General features: G+C 46.4%; 1 protein-coding gene across 1 annotated transcript in view; it reads left to right on the forward strand.

Annotated features, from left to right (window-relative positions):
* Positions 1 to 23,458: 23,458 nt before the first annotated feature.
* Positions 23,459 to 23,890, forward strand: part of UXS1 (UDP-glucuronate decarboxylase 1) — a 38,216-nt gene continuing 37,784 nt past the window's right edge. The window contains exon 1 of the mRNA XM_035115065.2: positions 23,459 to 23,788. Within this exon, the coding sequence (XP_034970956.1) occupies positions 23,689 to 23,788 (100 nt within the window). The 5' untranslated portion in view covers positions 23,459 to 23,688. The remainder of the gene's footprint in view (positions 23,789 to 23,890) is intronic.

The raw sequence follows: 23,890 nt of genomic DNA on the forward strand, positions 1-23,890 counted from the left end.
AGTATCTATATTTCATCTAAAATGCAGGAAATGGTTACATGGCATTTTTGACCCATGTGTCATTCCAGTTCAGCTTGACCCATGTTGGAACGTTCTCTTATTCATATTTATTTATTTGTATCTTTGTTTGAAGATTTCTACCCTGCCTTTTAGGACAGATGTCCTTTGAAGGCAGTATACAGAAATAAACAAACAAACACAAACAGACTTTGCTGTCCACGTAACTTTTCTGGAGTTAAACCCATTAGCGCTATGTATTTGAACTTCAGTGAAGAGTCCTTGTGGCGATCCAACATTAACACTAGTACCATAGCTGCCAAGTTTTCCCTTTTCTCGCGAGGAAGCCTATTCAGCATAAGGGAATTTCCCTTAAAAAGGGGGAGAACTTGGCAGCTATGACTAGTACTGGCCCAAAGTAATATAAAACCCAGTAGAGCAGTAAAAGTTCTCTGACTTTGTAAGCTGAATGCCATCATGGCGATATAAACTCCAGGCTTGCCACTAATTTCAAGCATGCTAAACAGCAGGGGTCTCCTCTGGGACAAAGGGATGTTTACAGACAAATAAAGAATTCCCTCAGGTGTAGTAATAAGCATTGACAATCTGTTAAAACCAGAGATGAAATGACAAAGCGTTTGAAGGTCATCAAAGGCTGCAGACTACCGTGCCCTAAAAGGCATAGAAATGTTTTTGGGAACTCAGAATGAAGGTATTTTTTAAAACAGCAGCAACAAAGGTATTGATACATGTATTATTTTATGCACTGTGACTTGCCGTTGCTTTATTGATTATAGTTTAGAAATTTTTGGATTTCTGTTTAATTTTTTATATGCTGATATTCTATACTATTCTAATGGATTGTTGAATATTACTTTATTTGATATAAGTTGCTTATTTTAAATTTATGTTTTATTATCACATTTTTGCATTGGATTAGATTGTCATAAGGTGTACATTCTTTGCTTCTTCAGCTTGCAAACCGCCTTGAGTGCTGTGAAATAGACGGTATACAAATTAAAACTGACGATGATGATACAAGATAACATCAAGACCATATGTTTAAAGTTCATGGGTCCTTCCCCCCCCCCAAAAAAACCCCACTTTTGGAACTGTCGTTTACACCTCACATGGGTAAAATTCTGCTCACTCTAAACCAGGGTTTGTCAACCTGGTCCCTACCACCCACTAGTGAGCGTTTCAGGGTTCTAGGTGGGCAGTAGGGGGTTCTACGGCACAAGCTGAATTCTCCTTCTGTCAAGCACTGGTGAGCGGTAAGGAAATTTTACCATCAAGAAAGATGCATTAGTGGGCTGTAGGTATAAAAAGGTTGACTACCCCTGCTCTAAACAAACTACAGTCCCCCTTATTATTTGAGGGAGGTTTAAATGTATATTGAGGATGTAACTACGAAGAGTCCTGGGAACTTCCGTTGGATAACAGTGCTGGTAATTATAGCAATGCGAGTTCAGCACCCTTAACAAACTGCAGTCCCCAAGATGCAAATACTTGCTGTCACAGTGGCCTGAGTGGACTACTTCAGAGTAACGACGCTACGCAGCTCTGCATTTTATTCTTTTATTGGTGCTGCGTATTTACAGTGCTCAAGTCATTGCTATTTACACGGAGCGATGTTGTCAGTCGGTTTCAGAACCTCCTAATGGCTTTTGGCGCGTCTTTCTCCAACACAAAAGCTTTGGCAGACCCATCCTCTTGCCCCTCCTCTTCCTGCGTAATTCTGGAGTTGGAGGGATGGGTCTTCCCCCCTTGCTTGCCCCTTCCTGTCCCACCTGGGACCCTGGCTCCTCTACCTTGCCTGAGCCTCGGACACGACTTCCTGCTTCCCCACTGGAATCGGAACTCTCCCTGCTTTCCCCTTTGCTCGGGGACGGGCTTGAACTCAGGATGGGAGGGACTTCGCGATATCCCCTGTCCCTCACATCCACCCCCCTCCCAAGCTCTCCTTCACCCCTCCCCAGGCCCCCCCCATGTGTCGGTGACGACTGGAAGCCTAAGAACTCAGTGCTCTCCGAGCCCGTTGGTGTGAATACCTCCCCCCAGTCCTGCGAGCCCCCCCCTTCCGCCTGGGCGGACGGGAATCCCAAAAAGTCCGTGGCGTCAGAGCTGGTGGGGGTAAAAACGTTCTGCCAATCTGCTCCTTCCTCTGACTGGGTGGATCTCGGTGACACCCATACCTCATCCTCTGGTTCCTCAAACTCCGCTTCCCAGCGCCATGGTGAGCTGCTCTCCCGTGCCTCCTCCTCCTCCCCCTCCCTTTCCATGTGCCAGGGCTTGGGTCTGTGGGGAAAGAGGGCGTGAAATTCTTCCACCAAGAATTCCTCCTGTATCTGAGTGGCTGGGACCCATTCATTCTGGGACGGTGGAGCATCCTCCCATGCCATGAGGTACTCCAGTCCCCCCACCCCCCACCTTGAATCCAGGATGGCCGTGGCCTCATTGAGTTGCTCCCTGCCTTCCCTCTCCCCCCCTCCCTCGGGGGTTTGTTCGCTGTCTCGGAGCCTGCTGCTTTCCCTGTACGGCGACAGCAGCGATCTATGAAACACTGGATGCACCCTCATGTCCTCTGGCAGTGCCAGCCTGTATGCCACCGGGTTTACCTGTTGCGTGACCGTGAAGGGGCCCAGCCTTTTGGGTGCCAGCTTTTTGCACCTCCCTCTGGTGGGAAGGCCCTCCGAGGACAACCACACCTTGTCCCCCACCCTGATGACCTCCCCTTGTCGCCTGTGGCGATCTGCCCCCTTTTTGTACGCTTCCTTGGCCCTCTCCAAGTGTTCTCTGAGCTGCTGGTGCACCGTCTCCAGTTCCTCTGCCCAATCCTCAGCCTGTGGGCCCTCCTCCTCCTCCTCCTCCCTCTCCCTCTCTGGGAAAGATCTGAGGTCGCGCCCGTAATTGGCCTTAAAGGGCGACACCCCTGTGGAGACGTGCACTGCATTGTTGTAGGCAAATTCTGCTAGTGGCAAGCGATCCACCCAGTCCGTTTGCCGCTGGCTGACGTAGCATCTCAGGTACTGCTGCAGAATGGCGTTGACCCTCTCCGCTTGTCCGTTGGTCTGCGGGTGTCTAGCCGTCGACAAGCTGACCTCCACCTGCAGGAGGTTCATGAGCCGCCGCCAGAACCTGGAAACAAATTGGCGGCCACGATCCGAAATAACCCTTAAAGGTAATCCATGCAGTCTGAAAATGTGATCAACAAACAGTTTGGCTGTCTCTTCTGCCGAGACTGCCCTGGCACACGGTATAAAGTGACACATTTTGGACATAAGGTCCACCACCACCAACACTGCAGTCTTACCCCTGGACGAAGGCAGATCTGTGATGAAGTCCATGGACACCACTTCCCACGGCCTGTGTGGTGTGGCTAAGGGCTCCAGCAACCCTGGTGGCGCTGCTCTGACCACCTTCGCCCGCTGGCAGGTGGTACAGCCCCTTACATAGTCTCGAACATCTTCCCGCACCCCTGGCCACCAGAAGTGTCTCATGACTAGGTGAGCGGTTTTGTCCCTTCCAAAATGCCCCGCTGTAGGGTTGTCGTGCATCTGCTTGAGGACCGTACGTCGAAGCTGGGTGGTGGGCAGGTACAGCGCACCCTTGTAGAAAAGCAGCCCTCTGCGTTCTGCAAAGTCTTTTGCCTGCTCCCTCCCCCCTCTCAGTTCTCTGAAGATGCGGTTGGCAAATTCATCCGCTGCCGTCAGAGCTGTGAGTTCTGCCTCGCTCACCACAGCTGCTCCGCAGGACCATGCCGACGGGGGGAAAATGTGCCTTGGGGCTGGTGGCGCCTCCTCCTCCATGTACTCTGGCTTGCGGGAGAGGGCATCCGCCCTGACATTCTGCTCCCCCGGGATGTAGTGGATGGAGAAGTTGAAGTTCGAGAAGAACTCTGCCCACCGTATCTGCCGCTGGTTGAGCACCCTGGCAGTTCTCCAGAACTCCAGGTTCTTGTGGTCTGTGCACACCTGGATGGGGTGCTTTGCGCCCACCAGGAAGTGTCGCCAGTGCTGGAACGCCGCGTAGATCGCAAGAAGTTCCCTATCAAACACTGTGTAGTTGCGTTCAGGCTGTGTCAGCTTCCTGGAGAAGAAGGCACAGGGTCTCCACTCCCTGTTGGCGTCCAGTTGCAACAAAATTGCGCCCACAGCTTTTTCAGAAGCATCTGTCTCAATGCGTAGGGGCGCGTCCTGCACCACATGGAACAGGTTTTGGTCTGAGGCGAACACTCTCTTGAGGCTTTCGAACGCTGCTTGCGCCTCTGGTGTCCACTTGAACTTCTGCTTGCCTCTCAGGCAGTCCGTGATGGGAGCCGTAACGCGAGAGAAGTTCTTGATGAACTTCCTGTAGAAGTTAGCGAAGCCTAGTAGGCGTTGGGCATCTTTGCGCGTCCTGGGGCTGTGCCAGTCCAGGATGGCCTGCACCTTGTCCTTGTCCATCGCCAGCCCCTTGTCTGACAGCTTGTAGCCCAGGAAGTCCACCTCTTTGGTGTGAAACTTGCACTTCTCCAGCTTCACATACAGGTGGTTCTCCTTCAGGCGTTGCAACACCTCTCTGACATCTTTCACATGCTGCACTGGGTCATTCGAGTAGATAAGGATGTCATCTAGGAAGACCAAGCATTTCCTGAAGAGGAGGGACCCCAGGACGTGGTGCATGAAGGCCTGGAAGCATGCTGAGCCCCCTTGCAAACCGAAGGGCATCACCAGATATTCAAAAGAGCCCAGAGGCGTGAACATCGTGGTTTTCCATTCATCTCCTTCCCGGATCCTGATCAAGTTGTACGCCCCCCTTAGGTCCAGCTTGGTGAAAATCTTGCCCCTGCGTGCCGCTGTCAGGAGATCATCCACTCTGGGCATGGGGAAAGCCACTGGCTCTGTCACCGAATTCAGCCGTCTAAAGTCCACCACAAGACGGCGCTGTTGCGTGTCTTTCTTGTCCACCCAGAAGACCGGGCTGCCCCCTGCTGCCTTGCTTTCCCTTATGAACCCCCGCTTGAGGTTCTTGTCGATGAAAGCGCGCAGATCCTCCAGCTCCTGGTCTGACATGGCGTACAGCTTGGCTGGGGGTATCGTCGCCCCTGGCACCAGGTTGATCTGGCAGTCAAAAGGCCTGTGCGGGGGTAGGTGGTCGGACTCCGCTTCGCTGAAGACCTCCTGCAGGTCCCAGTACTGCTTGGGTATTGCCTCACCCCCTTTGATATGCATGGTGGCCACCGTGGCTATTGGAGGCCCCTCCCCTGGTTGGTGCTGCATGCAATGTTCCAGACAAAAGTCCGACCCAAACGTGATGCACCTCTGGTGCCAACTGATGGAGGGGTCGTGGCGCGCCAGCCAGCTCATGCCCAAGACGATGGGGGGGTCTGAGATGGTGGTGACGTTGAACGCCAGTGTCTCTGAGTGCCTTCCCACCGTCATTCTCATGGGGGGGGTTTGATGTGTGATGGCCCCTCCCAGCAGCTCCCTGCCGTCAATGGTTGCCACGTGCAGAGGAAAATCCAACTGCAAAAGCTGGATTTGGTGCTCTTCTGCAAAGCTTCTCGAGAAGAAGTTGGCGGACGCCCCACTGTCAATTAAGGCGAGGACCGTCAGGGGATAGCCATTTGGGAGCGTTAGCGTCACTTCTAGAACCACTCCTGCTCTGGGAGGGGTGGGCTGGCTCTGCACCTCTCTGTGCGGGTGGGCGGGCTGGGGCTGTTGTCTGCTGACTGTGCCTGGCTGCTGCCCCTTGTCTCCTGCAGCCAGGCTTTCCCGTTTCCCTGCTGTGGTGCTGCGTCAGTGGGGGAGGGCACCACCGTTCCCGCCTTTCCTTGCCACTCCCTGCGATGTGGGCAGTCTCTGACGAGATGCTGGGGTGAGTTGCAGAGAAAGCAATTCCCGCCCCTTCCCTCCTTGCGTCTTGGCGCCGCTGGGGTTTGAAAAGCCCGCGCGCGCGCGCTATCAATCTGCATGGGCTCCTGGTCCTGGCTGGCTCCAGGCGTGGCTTGAAAGGGTTGTTGAGGGAGTGGCTTCTCCTGCGACCGTGGGAACCAAGCCCGCTTTGCGCGCGTCGCTTGCTTGTCGTTCCACCGGGATTCCTGCCTCACCCCCACCGCCAGAGCTGCTTTGCTCAGCTGATCCATAGTACTGGGCTTTGGACCTCTCGAGAGTTCATCCTTCACCTCCTCGCTCAAACCCAAGTAAAACGCAGCTTGCATGGGAGGCGAATCCAAAACCCACCCCAGTCTGTGCACCAGCATGGTGAATTTCGCCCAATATGCGCGAACTGTCATATTTCCTTGGCGTAAATTATGCAGTTCCTCCTTAGTCTGGTCCAAATGACTATCGGACGAATACATCGTCCTCAAACCTTCTAGAAATTGTTGGACATTTTTCATGCAAGGATTCTTGGTTGCGATTAATGGTCTTAGCCACTCCCTGGCTGCTCCGGTGAGATGTTCCACAATAAACGCTACTCTGTGCTCATCATCGGGGAACTCATTCTGGTGCAGCTCAAGAGCATACACGATCTCAGTCTCAAAGCCCTGAAACTCCTTCGGGTCTCCATTGAACTTGCTTACAAGGGTCCCTGCTCTCCTTCCTGGCAGCACTTGGACTTGGGGAGCCCCTCCCGCCTTGTTTTTCTCTGCATCCAGCTTGTTTTGGAGGTCTACCGCCACCGCCCTTAAATGCTGCTCTTTTTCCTGGAGCTCTCTCACCTGTTCCGCAAGTTGTAGCCGGTCGTCCTGGACCTTCTTAGTCTCCTCTTTAGCTGCCTTCAATTCTCCCTGCGCCTGCAGCGACAGCTGTTGCAGTTCTAGCTGGGCTTGCTCAGCAATCTGCCGCCACTTCTCCGCCTCGGACACGCTCATCCCGGCAACTCCGAAGTAGCCCAAAAATGATTAGGAGGTTGCTGTCACAGTGGCCTGAGTGGACTACTTCAGAGTAACGACGCTACGCAGCTCTGCATTTTATTCTTTTATTGGTGCTGCGTATTTACAGTGCTCAAGTCATTGCTATTTACACGGAGCGATGTTGTCAGTCGGTTTCAGAACCTCCTAATGGCTTTTGGCGCGTCTTTCTCCAACACAAAAGCTTTGGCAGACCCATCCTCTTGCCCCTCCTCTTCCTGCGTAATTCTGGAGTTGGAGGGATGGGTCTTCCCCCCTTGCTTGCCCCTTCCTGTCCCACCTGGGACCCTGGCTCCTCTACCTTGCCTGAGCCTCGGACACGACTTCCTGCTTCCCCACTGGAATCGGAACTCTCCCTGCTTTCCCCTTTGCTCGGGGACGGGCTTGAACTCAGGATGGGAGGGACTTCGCGATATCCCCTGTCCCTCACACTTACTCTAATTAAAAAATACTAGATTAGTCTAGAGGTTTTAATTCGTGCAGTGCTTGGCATTACAAAAAATAATAATCAGGAGTGTACATTGTCAAATGCACATTTCTGGAAATGCCTAGAAGAATGCAGTTCAGTCACACAAATAGCAGGCCCAGCTATCTTCATTTAGTTTCTGGGAGGGTGGTTCTCCGCCTACCCCCAGTGATGCTATTACTAGACCTTGTCTGATCCTGTGAACAGCTGCCTTTTAACTTTCAAATGTATGAATAACAAGGCAACCCTGGTCACGACATGACCCCTGCAGGTTAGATGCAGAAGTAACTTGTACCAGTTAAAAGCAATAAAAAGTCTTCTGGCACCTTAAATTTGTTGCAACATAAGCTTTCTTGGGCCAGAACAGACTTCATGAGATAAGTGAAGTGTTGCAGGTGTATACCAGTTAATGCAATTTGAGGTGGGGGTGGGAAGTTCATTCATTTGGAACTCATAGGAACATTCGGCATCTTGAATTGGAGACACGAGTTTATGGGAAAGTCAGGCTAACTCTCAGCCTGAGCTCTCAACAATAAAACTTGGCCTTTCTATTGTATAATCAACAAACACATTTAGTAATGCTGTTTTGATCCTCCTTCCTCTCTGCCGCAAAAGCAGGAGGAGAAGGAGCTGACCATTGAAGCCAAGCCACTCTTGGCTTTGTGCTTTACCTCTGTGCTTTTGTGACATTAGGTGGGGTGTGTGGCCCCTACCCCAAAAATATTGGGGAGGGGGCAAAAGGGCTCGGTCCCTAGGATCCAACGCTCCTGACTCTGTGGAAAATGTATAGTCCAGATAAACAAAACAACAATCGCTCTGCTTTGTGCACCTCTCTTGTAGGAATCATTAAATGTCAGCAAATTTAAACAAAAGTGTAACCTTATGTACTCTTTTTGCAGAGTCTGATTGCACAGTTCTCATTATTTCTGGAGGGTTGTAGACGGGCTTTCAACAAACACTCTGCCAGACCCTTCAGGAGGCCATAGAATAGTCTACAAATGCACATTTTAATTACAATCTTTGCACCGTTACTCAACAGTTCTGAAATGACCTTGGCTGATACTGAGGCTTCAAACAAACCTTCCCCCTACATCTCCCAATCCAAAGCAGCCCACACGCCAAACAGGGCTCTTTTTGAAGCTTCGGGAATGGTTCTGTGCATGCATGACTGGCTTAAAAGCCAGCTACAGTATTTCAATTTGGTTCGAAGCTAGTTTGGGGGCGGGGGGCGGAGTAATTCATAAGAAACAACAGGATAGGTGGACAGCTAATGTCATGTGTACACTACTTGCCCAATCAGCAGTAGGAGCGCACTGGGCACAGAGCAAAAGGGAGTGTGCACACAGCTTGGTGCGTCTGCGAAAACTGAAAGACCCCAATGCTCTCTCTTGTCAGGTGATGGAAGGAAGAAGACAGGTTGCATTTTGTGATTGACAGTTCCGGATTCCAACCAGTGAATAACTTCAACAGGGCTCCCCTTTGTTACTCCAGTCACATTGTTTTTGGGAGTGAGGTAGAAGGAATTTATCAGGCACTGTCAAATGAGCAGGAAATGAAAACAAAACTTCAAACCTGTTTCCCTGCTCATTGCAACTCATTAATCCTGCACCAATCTGTCGAATGTTTTGTGGGTTATTTACCATTATGGGCCCCATTTTCATTCAAAGAAATGTAAGAGCCAAAAATATATATGAAGTTACAGTATTAACAACTCCTTTTTGAAAACTCAAAATGTTAAGGCTATTTGCATGAGAACACCTGTTTGTATGTATGAAATTTGGCATCGACCCAGGAAGGCCTGCTATGCTTGCAAATTTTCTTTCAAAGAGTACAAAAACAACAACAATGGCATAATCATTTGTGCATTTCCCCATGTAGGTCAGCTTTCTGAAGCACTTAAGTGGGATTCGAACTAAATCTTGTTTTCAGTGCACATTCCCCAATAAATATAATTTAAACATGCACACACAGATGTTGCAGTTACGAGAAAGTAGGCTAATTTGGGGATTGTTTTTTTCCCCCTAGGAGTCTGATTGGTTTTTATTCTTAAAGATATAATTTTGGTTTGTTCTCTTATTTGCATTCCACTGCCTTTGTTTGTTTCTTCTGAGGATTAATGGTATATTCCAGACAGTGTTGCTGAATAAGAAAATAGGATAAAGCAGCTTCCCGATTCTGGTATGGATCCAGCACAGCAGAGGCAAATAAACAGATTTTTATTTTGTTTTTAACAATGTGTGTGTGTGTGTTCAAGTCATCTAATTGAGCAGGAAAGGCTACTACCAATTGCAGTATGTCATGCCTGCTATATGAATGTTTACAAGCCTAATTCAATTCACTTCTGTCCGAAATAATGTTCAATAATAATAATAATTTTTATTTATCCCCCGCCCATCTGGCTGAGTTTCCCCAGCCACTCTGTGGATCAGGACCTTAGAGGCTACAATACCTAGAAGAGGTGGTCACTCTTTTACAGCTAAGGATTTGCTAAGAATTGAGAGAAATTAATTAAGTTGACTTGCTCTTCTGTTATTACTATCAAACCTTTATTAGGCATTTTACAAATAGAATTGCAAGAAAAAGAATCACATACAAAAGTATTTAAAATGCATACAAAGCGGCAACAGTAAACTGCATATACTAATTGTGTGTGTGTGTGTGTGTGTGTGTGTGTGTGTGTGTGTGTGTATAATCTGAGATTTCTTCCTATTAAACTATTCCTTGAGACACTGCTGCCAAAAACTCAGCTACTCCTGCAGTCACCTTATTGTCAATGTCAGACAGGCAGAATCCAACATTTCCACCATGCTGGGGTGTCAGAGCACCCAGAAGGGGGGACAACACACGTTCACGCAGCATGCTGTGGAGTGGACAATGAAAGAGAATATGCTCTGCACTATCCGGCACATTCAGAGAACATCTACAGTATCTCTTGTCTCTGGGAGTGTTCCGATATCTACCCCTGACAAATGCCGAGGGAAATACATTCAGTCGGGCTAGCATAAATGCCCTACGTTGGTCTGGGATTATTAGCTTTGTAATATAGTTGACCCTATTATCTAAGATATTTAAATCATAGAACAAACTCTATTTGCAGCTGCCACAATGTTTTGTCTTTCCCAGCCACTCTGTGGATCAGGACCACAGAGGCTACAATACCTAGAAGAGGTGGTCATTCTTTTTACAGCTAAGGATTTGCTAAGAATTGAGAGAAATTAATTAGGTTGACTTGCTCTTCTGTGCAAAATAACTGAGTTGGGTGGTGATTGGTTCCGAATGGGAATTGTATCTTTGCTTAATCTTTTTTAAAACAACAACAGCAACAGCAAAACACTGCAGAGATTATAGCGAATACCTGTTGATGGCAGCTGTTTCCTGTTTAGTCTGAAAAGCTTGCTAGGAAATGTTTCTGTCACTAACTATTCAGGGATTGAATCCAGCAACAGCAAACATATGCAGCATCCTATGTGAACAAATAAATGGCCAAAATGGACCATGCTATATACATTAAGGCCATACAGCTTTGTATATAGTAAAATGGCATGGGCATTCCATGTTCTCCCACTAATACTGAAAGCAGATACCTTTATAATAATAAAATACTCGAGATTAATTGTCGTGTATGTTGGCCGAAAAATGCCTGTATTATTACTAGCACAATGGTAGTGCACCTGGTTTTCTTATAGAAAGTTCCAGGTTCAATCCTTAGCATCTTCAGGTAGGATTGGGAATGTCTGGGAATGTCTCAAGCCCTGGAAAATCACTGCCAGCCAGCCAGTAGTGGCTTAGAGGGACACATTCTGCCCCCAAGGCCTGAGATTTCCACCCCTGACTACAGACAGCCCTGAATTTCCTACTGGTTAATATAGGGGAGATACAAAATCACACTTTGCACCGGAAAGTTCAAAGCCTTGGTTGTTTTTTTTTAAATAATACCTTGTTTCACTTTGTCTACCAGCTCCATCTGGTACGCAGGCTGAGACCGTACCTGCCTGCAGACTGTTTTGCCAGAGTGGTGCATGCTCTAGTTATTTCCCGCTTGGACTACTGCAGTGAACTCTATGTGGGGCTAGCTTTGAAGGTGACCTGGAAACTACAGTGGTACCTCTACTTACAAATAACTCTACTTACAAATGTTTCTACTTACGAACGGAGCTCCGTCCACCATCTTGGATGCAGTTTAGATAGGATTTTTTCTACTTACGAATTTTTAGATAAGGTTGCTTCGACTTACGAATTTTTTCTCCCAATGCATTCCTATGGGATTCGACTTACATTTTTTTTGGACATTCGAATGTGCATTCGGAACGCATTAAATTCGTAAGCAGAGGTACCACTGTACAACTAATCCAGAATGCGGCAGCTAGACTGGTGACTGGGAGTGACCGTCGAGAGAGACCATACAACACCGGTCTTTAAAGACCTACATTGGCTCCCAGTACATTTCCAAGCGCAATTCAAAGTGTTGGTGCTGATTTTAAAACCCTAAACGGCCTCGGCCCAGTATACTTGAAGGAACATCTCCACCCCATCGCTCAGCCCAGACACAGAGGTCCAGCACTGAGGGCCTTCTGGCGGTTCCCTCAGCCTCCCCTCGAGAAGTGAGGTTACAGGGAACCCAAGCAGAAGGCATCTTGGTAGTTGCACACACACACACACACACACACACACACACACACACACCGTGGAACGCCCTCCCATCAGATGTCAAGGAAATAAACAACTGACTTTTAGAAGACATCTGAAGGCAGCCCTGTTTAAGGAAGTTTTTAATGTTTGATGTTTTACCGTGTTGAGAGCCGCCCAGAGTGGCTGGGAAAACCCAGCCAGATGGGCGGAGTATAAATATTATTATTATTATTATTATTATTAATTTGCAAGTGAATTTAGGTTTGGTGCTTAGTTAAGGATTCCTCTATAGTTAAATGTTGTTGTTTTTTGTCATTTACACAATCCCCTCCCCCTCTGCCTGACATGAACCTTCGAGATTTCTGTGCTCCTTGAACCAATTGTCAATTGCTGTTTCCAGGAATGGTTTTGAAAATGTCTAATAAATATTTTTGGTGACACAATATGGATTCCTAGAATTGCTTTGCAAGGCTTAGGAATGCTGTCCAAACAAGACAGGATAGCTTAAAAGGGCAAAGTGGATGTGAATAAACAAAATCGTTTTAGGCTTGCCCTTAAAATGGTGACCCAACCTATAAGAATAGGAAATACACAAACAAAATTGAGCATTTAATGAGAACTCTGGCAAACTCATTTCAAAGGCAAATAGTGCCCACTTGGATCAACAGACGAACTTCCATTATTAAATCGTAAAGCTGTCAAAGCAGACTGGAATGAATGTTTGTTTTTTCTAGATCTGCTTGCTGAGATATCACAAAAAGAAAGACCCAGACACACCACGTTGGTTTTTTACCAGATTTCCAACTTAATTTCTTTCCCCCCTCCATTTTGTTGTTTCTTTCATTTATATCTATCTATACTGCAGCTTTTAAAGTTCTAAAGCAAAATAAATAAAATATAATACCCACACTACACAAAAACATAAAACAGCACTACTTCTGAAACATCTTAAATAATCATGTCAACATCTCCAGCCAAAACCAACCAGTGCATAACTAAAGGCCTTTACAACATATAGAATGTATAATTTGCAGTATAGCGCATTAATTAAAATCACGGAGAAACACAGAACAACCATTAGTGACCATGTGTACCATTCTCCAGGCGGTAATGAAACATTGGATTAAAATGTATAATACATTATAATTCTTGGTATTAGTAGAACACAACTTCGTAGCTGGCAGTGCAAATTTAGCTCTCTGTTGGAAGTTGGCCCTCCAGATGTTTTGGGACTACAACTCCCATGATCCCTAGCTAACAGGACCAGTGGTCAGGGATGGTGGGAACTGCAGTCCCAAAACATCTGGAGGGCAGAGGTTGCCTATGCCTGGGTTAGAGCATTGTGATCGAAAATCCAGTTCCTAAAAGCGTATGGTTTAAAACTAGCCATTAGAAATGAAGCATTTTTCAAACCCCACTTAAGCACATAGGCCTGTAGCAGAAACATTTGGAAAATGGAGTGAAAATTAAATTTAAAAAGCAGAAGACAACCAAGCCAATAGACCACTTCTGCTCTATGATACCATTTCCACAAAATCATGGTGCTTTAAATGTATAGTGTGGCTGTCCCCTCTGTGACACTATGGCAAGCAATTCTACTCAAATGAACCACCTGTGAACAAGAAATTCCTGTTTACATGAGGTTAGGATCCTGCTCCATCCAAAATGAAGACAAACAGCAGCAGGAGTACTGACACAGAGCTCTGTGTGCATGCAAACAGGAAGAAGAGGCCAACAAACTCAAAGGAAGAGAGATGAGGTGAGGGAATGCAATAACAAAAAAACTTGTAAATTTGTTCTTGAACATTGTTTGCAGGGGAAGCGTATCAGACCCTCCAAGTGTCCCTGTTTTCCCGTGATATCCCTGATTTAAAGAAGCCATCCTGATTTCTGATTTGATCCTGGAATGTCCCACTTTTTGGATGTCCCTATTTTCATTGGAGAAATGTTGGAGGGTATGGAGTTATCCGACCCTGAGCCATCTGAAGGCAATCCTGTATAGGTAAGGGGTTTTTTTTAGGTTTAATGTTTTATTATGTTATTTATATATGTTGGAAGCTGCCCAGAGTGGCTGGGGCAACCCAGTAAGATGTGTGGGGTGTAAATAGTAAAATTATGGAATGGGACATTCCCTATTTTCATCAGAGAAATGTTGGAGGGTATGGCATATCAGAAACATAAAGGGCAGCCTATTTTAGAAGTCATTATTCTTGACTTTATTCTGGGGGGGGGGACACAAATATTCTAAGTCACTGAACATGAGGTCCAGTACCGAGGGCCTTTTGGTGGTTCCCTCGTTGCGAGAGGCCAAGTTGCAGGGAACCAGGCAGAGGGCCTTCTCGGTAGTGGCACCTGCCCTGTAGAACGCCCTCCCATCAGATGTCAAAGAGGAAAACAGCTACCAGATTTTTAGAAGACATCTGAAGGCAGCCCTGTTAGGGAGGCTTTTAATGTTTAATAGATTATTTTATTTTATTTTTCTGTTGGAAGCTGCCCAGAGTGGCTGGGGAAACCCAGCCAGATGGGCAGGGTATAAATAATAATAATAATAATATATTATTATTATTATTATTATTATTATTATTATTATTAAAAGTTTATATCATATGAAAGTGGGGATGGAAAATAATTTCACCCAAACTTGAAATATGTCTGATTTTTTTGCCATGACACACACCCAGATTCCTTTTCCCTTTTTGGTGATGCTGGATTTCCTTTTGGGGCAGGTCAGTCAGGGAAAGAAAGTAATAGTTATGTAACTTTCACATTTGTTTTACAATATCCTGTTTTTCATGGACTGTTTACGTACAGCATTTCCTTTTATTGATGGTTTTATTGAAATCATTGGTGCATTTTCCAAAAGCGACACTTGGTGGTGCTGTTTTCGACTGCCAGATGTGCAGCCTTGTAAGTACATCAAGAAAGATGTACTTGCAGAAGAACATCGCGCTTCTGTTTAAAAGCCTCCAATGAAGGAGAGTCCACTATCTTCTGATGTAGTCCATTCCACTATCAAACAGCTCTTAACATCAGACAGTTCTTTCTAATGTTTAGTCGGTGTCTCCTATCTGAATCCATTGGTTCAGGTCCCACTCTCTGGAGCAGCAGAAAACATGCTTGCTCCATCATCCATGCGACAGCCCTTCTGAGATTTAAAATGTCTCACCGCTCAGAATTCTGGCTTACCATTAAGCATGACCCATCATCCATGGTTTCTTTCTTTGCAAGCCATGAGAAGTCAAACACAAATCTTCAGGATTTGGAAATGTTCCCAGTAATAAACATAGTTAGACAGTTATAAACGAATGATCACCAGTAATTTATGGTGGAAATTGCATAGCAATACAGTCATACCTCTTGTTACAAATGCTGTGGGTTGCGTATGACCCGGGATACATACGCGCTGAACCCAGAAGTACCGGAACATGTTACTTCTGGGTTTGGTGGTTCGAGCGTGCACAGACGCAACAAATGATGTCATGTGCATGCACAGAAGCACCAAATCACACCGCGCACATGTGCAGACGCGGCACTTCATGTTGCATACTGCTCATATTGTGTACGGGGCTCCGGAACGGATCCCATACACAACATGAGGTACCACTGTATTAACACTCGACAATTGGAAGAGCAAAATTGTGTGCAATGCTAAAATAAAGCACTGCTCAAGTGTAATTAAAAGGTAAAGGTAAAGGTACCCCTGACCAGGTCCAGTCGCGGATGACTCTGGGGTTGCGGTGCTCATCTCGCTCTATAGGCCGAGGGAGCTGGTGTTAGTCCACAGACAGCTTGCAGGTCATGTGGCCAGCATGAGCAAGCCGCTTCTGGTGAACCAGAGCAGCACACGGAAACGCCGTTTACCTTCCCGCTGGAGCAGTACCTATTTATCTACTTGCACTTTGACATGTTTTCAAACTGCTTGGTGGGCAGGAGCTGGGACTGAGCAACAGGAGTTCACCCCGTCATGGGGATTCGAACCGCCAACCTTCCAATCGGCAAGCCCTAGGCTCTGTGGTTTAAACCGCAGTGCCACCCGCATCCCTAAGTGTAATTAAGAAAGCCAATAACAAAGGTGTGAAATAAATGACTAGTGATTACATTAAATATTATATAAACATAGGAACATGCTATTTGCTGTGTCAGCTCATAGATCCATGTAGTTCATTTTTCTCCTCACCGACTAGAGTAGAGACTTTCCTAGCCTTGGAGAAAGCAGGGATTGAACTAGAATTCTCCGCATTCAAACCTTTGCTTTGCCAACCCTGCCTGATGGCTGCATTTTACTTAATAAATAGTGCAAGAGTTCCTGATCATGAATTTCGCATGTCACATCCAGTTTGACCCCAGGGGTGGCATGGCACTAATTTTAACTCAGAGGAGCACTATTTAAGGCTAATGGGCCTTATTTAGCCATGGGCATAATGTTAATGGGTCTATTCTGGGTAAAATGTAGTTGAATGCCACCCTAAAAAAAAAAAGTCAGCTTTGTATAACTTACAAATCTATTGCAGAAAAATGTAGTGATCAGTAATGGGAAAGCCCCTGTACAGTCTGCCAGAAGATCACTGGGTGATTGCTTACTCTTTAATCCCTGTTATCATTTGTTACACAGTCTGTCTGCCTCCATTGCCCACATTCTTGTCTGTGCATACACTCTGGAACAACAGAGAAATATTTCCAGCAAGAACAGCAGCTTTACATTGATGCAAAACACCCACTCCCCCACCACACAGACTTCAAACATAGCCCAGTGTTGCAATTACCACAAACACTTCCACTTAGCTACGATGTCAGCGTCAGGAAATATCACATTATTAGACAGTCCTGTTCCTCATTTCTCTTGCTCTCTTCTTCATTGTTAATATGCACAGGTGTTCTTCTGGTGGCACCACGATTATGGAACACGGTCCTTACACCCAGGAACTTTACGAGGGTCATGTGTCAGGTACATTTTATTTGCCCAGGCATTTCTATTCGGTGTTTCGTAGCCTGCTGCTTTTTAGATTTCTATCTTATACACACAAAAGGTAAGACCCTTTGAGTTCAATGAGACTTATTTCTGAGTCCTAACGGATTTTTTTGTGTGTGGGGAGGGGGTGGAATTCAACATAGCACTCAGGAGAACAATACTCACCCTTTCCTTCCCCTGCATGCTGTCCTGACAGAGCAAATTTTGGGGGAGCTGTGGGCACTGGCGGAGGAAGAGGAGTGCAGGCGGAGCACACCGCCCGCAGCAGCATAATCCTGGTGGAGTGCCATCGTGGCTCCCCCCCACGCACTGGGCACCACGCCCCCGCAGGTGGCGTGCCACACCCCAAGGACACGCACCACGCCCCGGCGGGCGGTGCGCCATGCCCCTGGGACGCATGTCAGCCCTGCTCCTGCCTGTTCTCTGCCCCCTGGTGCCGGAGCATGAAGCTCCGCCACTGGTGTGGGAGTGCATAGGAGGTAGAAGGAAGAAGCCCCTGTTGTGCTAGCAGGAGTCCAATAACAGAACCAGGTAGCTGAATCTGGACCTTTATTTGCTGTTCAACACTGCTTTTCAGATTTGTGTGGATATTTATTATTGACTTACATTTTGCTTTTCTGTTTCAAGCTACCTCAAAGATTTCTCAGTCGAAGCAGGGTAGAATAATATGTTAAGCATACAAAGTAATGACACATAGCAAATAGCAGCCACCTTTACAGAGTGGAGGATATTGGGATATTTCCCCCCCGGATGGCCTCTAACCCAACCTTCAGAAGACGACACATATCACTGATAAGCAAAGGAACAGTTTATCCCTTGGCCCTATCCCTCCCTCTTAAGACAAAAACGTCCGACTGAAAACTTGAGAGCCCCAAAGATGAAAACAAAGGGGAAAATTGTGCGTGGAAGAAGATGACTTTCAGACTTGATGCTGATTTGAAAACTAAAAGGAGAAAGCATCCTTTTACTCAGTGCTCTTTTGGGGGGGGGGTTAAAATGAGGGGCCAGGACTCATATTTTGATAAAAGTGTAATGGGCAGCAAAAAAAAGAGGGGCAGGAAAGATTGAGGGCACAAGGAGAAGGGGACGAGATGGTTGGACAGTGTTCTCGAAGCTGCGAACATGAGTCTGACCAAACTGTGGGAGGCAGTGGAAGACAGGAGTGCCTGGCATGCTCTGGGCCATGGGGTCACAAAGAGTCGGACACGACTAAACAACAATACTCCACCACAGTGAATGCTGTCATGAAGACGCACTACTTTTACCCATTCTTGCAATACATGCACATTCTTTGACTCATGTTCTGCAGTGGCATTTGCAGGAGTTCTGAATTAGCCCTTGTATCACAGACAGCCACAGGGAACGGTCAAATTCATCATGTGCTCTTCACCCAGGCACAATGTTGCTTATAAAATCTCTTACTGAACTATTTGCCAGTCTTTCGCAAATTGTGAATGAGTGGGCAGGGACTAGGCCCTGAATAGTCCTTATAGTGAGTGGAGGATATTGGGATTCCCCCCCCCCAATGGCCTTTAACCCAACCTTCAGAAGACGACACATATCACTGATAAGCAAAGGAACAGTTTGAAAACAGGATAGAGTTGGAAACAAGAGAAGAGACCATTGGGAATGTCTAACGAAAGTCCTTCAAATTGCTGTTATCATGCTTACATGAGACAAATGCCCCTACACACACACACACCAGTTACGTCAGGGAATATGCCCTTCAGGAATAGAAAAGACTGGGAAGAATATAGCTCAAACATACTGAGGGTTTCCCACTGCAGCCTCAGCTCTGTTTTGCCAGAGGGCAGGCTGTTGTCTGTCTGGTGCAACTGGCTCAGAAACTAGCACGGCTACGAATATACACAGGATTGCAGCGTAATTATGCATTGTGACATGAGAGTGCTCATTGCTTGGGAGAGCAAGCGATGAGACAAGAACTTCTCAACAATTGATTTTTATTGAGAAAGTATAACTACGCGGCAATTTAATAGTTAACTGCAAAGTCTACCCCAGGGACCCCAGCAGCAGAGAAAGGGATGAAAAAACGATGCTGCAACAAGGTTGCTTGGTGTGAATTGCTTTGCTTTTCAGTGGGAATTGAAAGGCTGGTGTGTGAGAGCACACATATGCACATAAGAGAGAGTTTTACTGTTTCTTCTTTATGCAGAATTATTAGCAATTGGGGAAAATCCAACATGAAGGTAAGAATAAGAGACTTTACTCAGCAGTGACAAGGCTTTGCTAGACAGAATCCACTGGAAGTGGGAGTGAAGGAGAACACTTAAAACTGGGATCAGTCGAGCTGAGTTTATCCCAACAATACCTTTTCTGGAATCACATAGGAGTTCATAAGAACATATGCAGCTAGGAGTTCTAAAACTTTGACACAAGTTGTTACCAAATGTATGAAGAGCCTCTCAAGAGTGCGATAGGGGGCGCCACCCCCCAGATACCGAACTGCCTGCTGGCCATATACACAAACACACCATCAGTTTCATTCTGAAGGCACTGTTGCAACAACAGGTGTAAAACTGTTAGAGAGGTCGTTCAGTGAAAGGTTGCATTATAGAGACCTGTCCTAAGTACCTGTCCTTCCAGGGGAGCGGGTGGCACTATGGTCTAAACCACTGAGCCTCTTGAGTAGTACCAGATTTACGTATAAGCTAAACAAGCTATAGCTTAGGGCCCCAGTCTCTTGGGCCCCCCCCAAAAAAAATTAAAGGAAAAAACCTGGATGTACATTTCCAAAATATAAGATAAAAAACAAATAAAATAAAACCTACATATAGTTAGAGCTTTAAAATTATTTCACTATTTCTGTACTATACTTCTTAATTGTATTTCACTACAGTATTGACATACTTCTTCTTAATTGTATTTCAGTTCAACAATTACTTTGAAAAAATAAACAATTTGTTATGTGCGAATGGCTTTAGATACCTATTAGGTCCATAAATTACCATATAGCATATATTCAACACAAAAACCAGTGACAATTTGTTGTTGACAAAGGACAGCTGGACATAAAAAGGGCCCCATTACCTTCAGTAGCTTAGGGCCTCATCAAACCTAAATCCGGCCCTACTCTTGGGGTTGCTGATTGGAAGGTCGGCAGTTCGAATCCCATTGCTCTGTCCCAGCTGCTGTCAATCTAGCAGTTCGAAAGCATACCAGTGCAAGTAGATAAACAGGTACCACTGCAGCGGGAAGGAAAATACTGTTTCCGTGCGCTCTGGTTTCCGTCACGGTGTTCCATTGTGCCAGTAGCAGTTTAGTCATGCTGGCCACATGACCCGGAAAGCTGTGTGTGGACAAACGCTGGCTCCCTCGGCCTGAAAGCGAGATGAGCGCCACAACCCCATAGTCGCCTTTGACTGGACTTAACTATCCAGGGGTCCTTTGCCTTTTACCTGTCCTTCCAGAAGGACAGCTGCTAATAAATCAGAAACAAATGAAGTAACTGCTGTTGAAGTCAGGAAGGAAGGATTGCACAAAAGCTTTACCAGGAAAGGTATTATGCGTGCAATTTCAAACAAGGCAGTGTTTTTCAAACTGGTGTGGGTAACCACGGATTCTTGCAAGCTGAAAGCCTGTAATAGTAAACAAATCTCCCGGAAGGACAACTTCCCAACACTACTGATCTTCTTCCGCAACATGAAGCTGCAGGGTGAGTGTTTGAGGGCGTATTATCAGCCCGCCACAGGCTGGTGTCCTATGTGAACTATTGCTTAAAACCATACCCAGAATCCTGTGCAATGCTCAGGGGTTTGCGGCAGATATGGGATTCCCCTGCAGGGAAGAATGATGTAGAAAGGACTTCACGGAATCAGAGTTTTTGTAAAGCACTGTCTTAAGACAGCAAATGCCTGAAGTGGTCAAGATGATACCATCATCTAATTGTGATTTGGCATCTAGGAATTGTTACTGAAATAAGTATGTTGTCTTACCTCCCATCATATTAACTCAAGCAATTTCTTTTTTCTTTTTAAATACTTTTTATTGATTTTCATACATAATTCCTAATACAGGCTTATGTGTTCTTCTTCAAAGTAAATATCCATACCAAAATAATATCAAGATATATTCAAGACTACAATTACAATGCCAATAACCGTTATTTCACAAAATATAATAAAAGAGAAAAAATGGAAAAATGGAAAAAAAACCCTTTCCCCATCCCCTTTATTATCTTAACATCTTTTCGTATTGTCTTTCTCCTTTAGTTCCGCCAAACCAGACTTCCACCTTCTTTTACATTTGGTTTTCTATCCTCTTTTATCTATTACCTGCTCTTCATCCTTCGTTTCTATATATTTTCTCTTTCATCAAAATCTCAGTTATGTTCCATTATTACAGTTGTAGATGTTAATTCATGCCAATTAGTGTTATTGTTGGTTTACCATGTTTTTTTAAGATATTCTGTAAATTTTCTCCATTCTTTTTGGGCTTCCTGATCTTTTTGTTCTCTTACTTTTCCAGTCAGTTTGGCCAATTCCAGATATTCTACCATTTTGACCCTCCACTCCTCTGCAGTTGGAACCTCTGTTGTTTTCCATCTTTGCACCAGTAGCACCCTGGACGCTGTGGTGGCATACATAAGTATTTTTTGATCCTCTTTTTTAATATCTTTCCCCATTAGTCCCAACAAAAACAATTCCGGCTTTTTGGGGAATGTATATTTTAGTAATCTTTTTAGCTTGTTGTATATTTGTTCCCAAAATACCTTAACCACATTACAACGCTACCACATATGGTATGTATCCCCATCCTCCAACCGACATTTCCAACATTTCTTGTCTTTTTTCTTATAAATCTTGGCCAACTTGACTGGAGTCAAGTGCCACCGGTACATCATTTTCATTAAGTTCTCCTTCAGTACCGTGCATGCTGTAAATTTAATATATTGGTTCCATAATTTAAGCCAGGCATCCCCAAACTTTGGCCCTCCAGATGTTTTGGACTACAGTTCCCACCATCCCTGACCACTGGTCCTGTTAGCTAGGGATCATGGGAGTTGTAGGCCAAAACATCTGGAGGGCCGCAGTTTGGGGATGCCTGATTAAGCCATAAGTCAATTTCAATATTGTGTCCAAAATCCATAGCCCACTTAATCATAACGTCTTTTGTTTCCTCATCCTTTGTATTCCACTCAAGTATATGATCATATGATTTAGATAATAATTAACTCAAGCAATTTCTGCTAATTTAATACACTGGATGTAGTGAGGTGCTGGTGTGGTACAGTGGTTAGAGCAAGGTGCTCCATCCCAAGGGCCACATGCAGCCCTTGAGGCCATTTGTGGTAGCCCTCAACAACATTCCTCATCCTGCCTTTCCCAGGCTGGGTAAGCGAGGCCCTGGACTTTGGGAAGGAGACGCAAAAGCTCTGTCAGGGTCATAGAGTCCTCTCTCCTCCTTCACAAAGCTTAGTCAACACCATCCTAGCATTGGGAAGGAGGTGGGAGGGGTGTAGGACCCTAGTGACCAGATAGAGGGTCACTGATCCTCATCTATACAACTATACCATACCCTCCAACATTTCTCCGATGAAAATAGGGATGTCTTACCATACTCTCCAACATTTCTGATAATAGGGACATCCTTAGGAAAAGTGGGACATTCCAGGATCAAATCAGAAACTGGGACAGCTTCTGAAAATCTGGGACCGCCCCTGGAAAATAGGGACACTTGGAGGGTCTGCTATACAACCTTTAGAACATCTCAAGGCAATCCTGTATACTATAGGGATGGGGTTTTTTATGTTTAATGTTTTATCATGTTTTTATAGATGTTGGAAGCTGCCCAAAGAGGATGGGGAACCCAGTAAAATGTGTGTGGTATAAATAGCAAAATGATGATGATGGAATAGAATGCCCCTATTTTCATTGGAGAAAAGTTGGATGGTATGTTGTTTTAAGGGCTTCCTTTTGGACAGGCATCCCCAAACTGCGGCCCTCCAGATGTTTTGGCCTACAACTCCCATGATCCTTAGCTTAACAGGACCAGTGGTCGGGGAAGATGGGAATTGTAGTCCAAAACATCTGGAGGGCCGAAGTTTGGGGATGCCTGCTTTAGGACATCAAAAGGTTTTTTCCCATGTGTTTACTAATCATTACACAGGTAGCAAGATCCTTAGGGGCAGAAGGTGCCGGTGCTGATGTTTGCCTGCAGCGCAAAACTTCCAACGTTTCTCTGATGAAAACAGGGACGTCTTCTTCCAACAACAACAATTTTATTTATACCCCGCCCATCAGGCTGGGTTGCCCCAGCCACTCTGGGAGGCTTCCAACATATATAAAATTTTCATAACAAAACCAACCGCCTCTATCCACTCCAAATCTAAAATTCCCCACCAAAGCGAGCGAGAAAGAAAACACAACGCACGCCCCCCGCTCTCTCTCCCCACGCATGCGCAGTGAGCCAGCGTGACCTCACGCCCTCCCACCTCCGCGTCATCTCCTTCCCCTTCCGTCGCCTGGAAATAGCGGGCCGAACCCGGCGAGGAAGGAAAGGAAGAGGAGCTTTGGCGTGTGTGCGCAGGCGCGTCGTCGCCGCCGCGGCCGGGAATTGGCTATCCTTCGTCGTCAGCGGCTGCTGCTGCCGCTGGTGGTAGCGCGGCGCTCCGGGGACCCCGGCGTCGTGTTTTTGGCAGATGCTTGGCGGCGCCTGAGCTCCGTCCGCTGCGCTCCGGGCCTCCCTGTGCCGCCGCCGCCCGCCCCGCCGGGGATGCTGAGCAAAGGGGCGCTGCAGCGCGTGCTCTCCGCCGTCAACAGGAGGAGGAGGATGAAGCTGCTCATGGGGCTCGCCCTGGTCGCCTACGTCGCCTGTAAGTGCCCGGGCAGGCAGGGTTCGGGCTCCCATTCATTCGCCCCTTCCCAAAATGGAGGGGAGGGTCACTGCGCGCTTTCCCTCCACCCCGCACTCGCCT

Source organism: Zootoca vivipara, chromosome 4 (genome assembly GCF_963506605.1).
Source record: "Zootoca vivipara chromosome 4, rZooViv1.1, whole genome shotgun sequence".
Taxonomy (NCBI): Eukaryota; Metazoa; Chordata; class Lepidosauria; order Squamata; family Lacertidae; genus Zootoca; species Zootoca vivipara.